General features: G+C 41.2%; 1 protein-coding gene across 1 annotated transcript in view; it reads right to left on the bottom strand.

Moving 5' to 3' along the window:
• The window catches only part of PEX7 (peroxisomal biogenesis factor 7), a 99,286-nt gene extending 97,138 nt beyond the window's left edge, over positions 1 to 2,148 (bottom strand). Inside the window, exon 1 of the mRNA XM_017863437.1 lies at positions 15 to 2,148. Within this exon, the coding sequence (XP_017718926.1) occupies positions 15 to 144 (130 nt within the window). The 5' untranslated portion in view covers positions 145 to 2,148. The remainder of the gene's footprint in view (positions 1 to 14) is intronic.
• Positions 2,149 to 5,150: the final 3,002 nt, after the last annotated feature.

The following is a 5,150-nucleotide window of genomic DNA, read 5'->3' as shown; positions in this document are numbered from 1 at the left end:
CGGCCCCGCCTCACCCGCGATGCCGTAGTGCTGCGCTGTGGCGCAGGCCAGGCGGCCCGGCAGGTACGGGGAGAACTCGGCGGCGTAGCCGTGGCGTCCCGGCACCCGCAGCGTCCGCGCCGCTCCGCCGCACACCGCACTCATCCCGCCCGCCGCCCCCGGCCCTCGCAGCCCTTGCCGCGGAAGTCGTTCCGAGTCGTACGCGCACTGGCGCGGTTAGAGAGACCGGGAAGACCAGGCGGAAGTGCGGGCCCCGTGCCCTGTATTCGATATTCTGATTGGTCCGCACAGGAAATGGACTCCGACGGAGACCATTTTTGTTTTGGGTGAAACCAAACTGAATTGCGCCTGCTGCAAAGATACAGATCTATCAGGGGAGTAATCCAGGGTTAGGTATTATTAATAATTACGACAACTTTTATCGTTGCATCTCAGCCTCCTCTGCGGTGCTATCTGGTTTTTATTAATTTCATTGAGCGTTTTGAAGACTGGCATCATGAACTTTTCCTGATGATTACAAAGTGAGACAAGTTACAGCCGACTCTGAAACCACGCAGCGCGTCCAAAATTGCGTGCTGCGTTGCCGAAGGAAACTGGAAGCGATGATAACTTAAGTCCGTGGAGTCAGTGCGGTCTTTAGGAATAACAGCGTGAGCTGGTGGGCTACTTTCACACTATAACTGGAAAAGATGAGACACCGACTCCAAACCAACTCCCCATACTTGGCAAGTGAGAAAGAGGAGCTGGCCAGTTCTAATGAAGCTAAGAAAAAAAGCAGCACATCGTCATAAACAACTTTTTAAAAAAAGTATTACTATATATGTATATATTGTATGGTAATAAGTGCTCAGATTCTGGTGCTCATTCATTATTCATTCATTGCCAGGCATGTACTATGTGGAGAATGACCAAATATAATATATTTGCCAAACCAAGATACTTTTGAGAGTAAAGAGGGTCTAATTATTAAGCCGGGTCAACAGGCACAAACCAAGTCATATGATCACCTTAACCATATACCAAGCACAGTATTAGGCATTTGGGATTCAGAATAATAGGATATGGTCCATGGCCTCAAGAGATTAGAGAAGAAGACTAAAAGAGAAGTCGTGTAATTAGTTAAGTGTAACCAAAATACTGTAGAGGCTAGGAGAAATATAAGTGGGGTATTTTTAAAAAGGTGATTGTCAGTGCCAGAGGTATGGGAAGTGCAGGAAAGGCTGCAGAAGAGAGATAGTCTTTATGGTGATTGCACACAGATGAGTAGGTTTTCTTTAAGTAGACAAGAAGATGGAAATATTTGTAGGAGCAGGAATAACCTGAGCAACCCAGGAGATCTCAACCAGCATGATCCATAGGGGATCGTGGCTGCCAGGACTCAGCCTGGCCAGATGGAAGGATACGGTGAAAAGAATATTGGGTGGGGAGACTATAGAGTGTTGTACTGGGGCTAGATCATGAAGAGTCTTATATACCATACTAAGAGAATTGGATTTCTACTGTAAACAATAAAAAAGAGTGGAAGTTTTCTAATGTGAGAAATTAAATGACCAAGGTTTTATTTTTAAAATTCCTGCAACACTAATATGGAGGATAGAGTTTGGATTACAAAAGACTTTAGCAGGCTGGGTGCGGTGGCTCACAACTGTAATCCAAGCACGCTCGGAGGTCGAGGCAGGCGGATCACTTGAGGATCCAGACCAGCGTGGCCTCAATTATTTTGGATTTTTATTGTATGTAGTCACTGGAATGTATGCTGCATGAGGGCAGAAATTTTTGCTTGTTATGTTCGCTGGTGTATCCCAAGGACCTGGTATTTAAGCATTCGGGAAATGTTGAGTGAATGCAGCCTAATACAGTGCCTAAATGATCACTGTTTTTTGTAATACTATAAAAAGTAACCTGGAAACATTCTGGCATTTATTGAAATGCTAAATAGGTGTTAATAAAATATCAAACTAAGCAAACATGAAGCAGCTGGGACCTTGGCAAAGCATTGTATGTGAAGAGTTATCCAATCTAAGCTAAAAGTAGTGTGGTCTCTCTGTGGAGGGACACAGGCTGGTTCCAGCTGGGGTAAACTATTTACAGTGACCTTGGACATACACACACACAAACTGAGCTATTATCTGCTCCTTAGCTAACCATACATGATTATAGCATTGTAAAATATTTCATCCCACCTGTGAAGCTTTCTAAAATGCAAACAACTAAACATGTAAAAAATAAACCATACTTAAACTAGATTTTGAGCATCTTGAAGTAATGTCCAAGTGTAATTTGTTTGTGTCTCCAGTACCTCGAAGAATGTCCAATATATAGTAAACACTGGACAAATGTTTGACAACTTGAGCTGAACTTGAAAATTAAGGAAAAGGAACATGAAATGCTCCTTAGATTCTCCTTGTTCCCTGCCCTTGCTCCACACCCCTTCCTCCACCTGTACTTTACCAAGTGGAGTCCAAGTTTGCTAGGGTTATGGGTAGAATTGGAGTTAACAATTGCCTGGAAGGGCCAGGCATGGTGGCTCATGCCTGTAATCCCAACACTTTGGGAGGCCGAGGCGGGCAGAACACTTGAGGTATGGAGTTTGAGACCAGCCTGGCCAACATGGTGAAACCCTGTCTCTACTAAAAATACAAAACTGAGCTAGGCATGGTGGTGGTGGGCACCTGTAATCCCAGCTACTCTGGAGGAGGCTGAGGCAGGAGAATCGCTTGAACCCTAGAGGCAGAGGTTGCAGTGAACTGAGATCACACCACTGCACTTCAGCCTGGGCGACAGAGCGAGAGAGACTCCATCTCAAAAAAAACAAAAACAAAAACACACACGAAAAACCAACTCTCTTTGTTGTCTACCACCTGTTTTTGTCATCGTTTAGGAGTACTTGGTATTTCCCAATGGAGACAGAAACCGTTTTTTTATAAACATTCACTACACCTCAGAGTTGTGTAATTTCTAAACTTGGCCAACTCTGTGGAAGACCTTTTAACTCTGTGGAAGGCCTAATAATGTAGGCGGACATGGCTAGATGTCAGGTTTCTATAAGGATCTACAATTGTATTTAGATTATTTTGTTTTCTAACTGCTATGGTGACCTCATACTCTAACTGCAAATATTTACCAACCCACATCATTTTTAAAGCTAGTTTATCTTTCCCATGGAGAGAGACTGGAAGTAAAATAATTGAAATACGTGGTCTTTCCACCCAGGTGAATCATTATCCTAGGTAAATCGGCAAGTTGCTATGTTTAAGGCTGCATGTGGTAGTTATGCGAAATAATTCCAAGAAAGAATGGATAATTTCATTGTTCCTTTTAGCTCTGCACAGCATTGTGCCCGGTAACTAGTAAGCCTTTAATCAACGTTTGCCAGAGGGTTAATGTAATCATCATCCAAGAACTTTAAGCACTATCTTCAAATATATGATGGATACTTGGACTGATGCACTTTAGAGACCCTTAAAGCTCTGAGAGTCTATAATTATGGGCTAATTGTCTACATTGCTCATTTTATATCATTCATCACTTATTATTTTACTTATACTTTCTTGTTAAAAATTTTAGAATTTGTGGTAATGTAAAATGGTGCTGCTGGTATGGAAAATACGATAGCAATTGCTTAAAAATTAAACATAGAATTACCATATAATCTTGCAATTCCACTTTTGGGTATATATCTAAAAGAAACACAGAAATTCAAACAGATATTTGTACACTCCTGTTTGCAGCAGTATTACTCATAATAGCCAAAAGGTGAAAGCAACCCAAGTGTCCACTGGCAGATGCTATGGTCTGAAAGTTTCTGTCCCCCCAAAATTCATATGTTGAAATTTAATCACCAATGTGATGGTCTTAAGAGGTGGGGCATTTGAGAAGCAATTAGGTCATGAATGAGATGATTGCCTTTGTAAAAGAGGCTGCAGAGAGAGACCTCTTACCCCTTCCACCACGTGAGGACATAGCAGGAAGTGAACATCTATGAACCAGAAAGTAGGACCTCACCACACATCAAACCTGCTGCTGATGGCTTATGGACTTTCCAGCCTCTAAAACAGTGATAAATATATTTCTGTTGTTTATAAGGTACCAAGTTTATGACAGTTTGTTATAGAAGCCTGAACCAACCAAGACAATAAGTGAATACATAAAGAGAATGTAGCATATGCATACGATGGAATATTATTCTTCCCTAAAGAGGAGGGATATTCTTACATGGATGAACTTTGAAGACATTATGCTAAGTGAAATAAACCAGGCACAAAAGGACAAATATCATATGATTCCACTTACATGAGGTACATAGAGTAGTCAAATTGATACAGACAGAAAATAGAATGGTGGTTACCCAGGGGAAAGGGGAAGTGGGGAATGGAGAATTATTGGGTGATAGACATGGAGTTTCAGTTTAGGAAGATGAAGTTCTGGAAATAGATGGCAGTGATTGTATAACAATGTGTGTGTACTCAACATCACTGAAGTGTTTGCTTAAAAATGGTCAAAATGGTAAATTGTATGGTATGTATATTTTACTACAATCAAATTGGAATCTTAAGTAGAGTATTGGTTTAGGACATACATTTACTGCACTTCTATGTAGAAGGAGAGAAAAAAATATATGAGCGATTGGTATAATCTGATCATAGTAGAAAATGCATTTAGTCTTTCCCTCTTTTTCTGGAAAGACAGCAATTAAGAGCATGGTGTTTAGAGTCAGAGACCTGGGATTGAACCCAGGCCTTATGCTTTTTAGCTTGTGTGATAGAAAGCGTGTGACATCTATTTATCTACTTTCAGCTCTTGGGTAGGATTAATATTTTAGGTGATGTGCACATGTACTGACAGCTCCTTGACTCCCCACATGGCTGGATAAACAGGTGCCTCTTCTGCAGGCTCAACTCAACAAAACAACATGAGGTGTGATATATTGCCTCTTTCAAATCCCTATCCTGATAACATATCCCTCAAAGGGTTGTTGTGAGGATTAAGTGGGGAAGGTATCTTGTGTAACTGTAAGTCCTCAATTGGCAGAGGCTATTATTTAAGTTGTGTGCATTCTAACTTGGCTCAAGTATTAAAGTTACTTCTTCATGGCAGGAAGTTAAACCGTCTAGTTCCCATTTTACTCTTTTTTTTTTTTTTTTTTTTTT

Source organism: Rhinopithecus bieti, unplaced genomic scaffold (assembly GCF_001698545.2).
Source record: "Rhinopithecus bieti isolate Rb0 unplaced genomic scaffold, ASM169854v2 scaffold_65275, whole genome shotgun sequence".
NCBI classification, from domain to species: Eukaryota; Metazoa; Chordata; class Mammalia; order Primates; family Cercopithecidae; genus Rhinopithecus; species Rhinopithecus bieti.
Note: the sequence above shows the minus strand (reverse complement) of the source record. Positions and strands in the feature narration are given on the sequence as shown.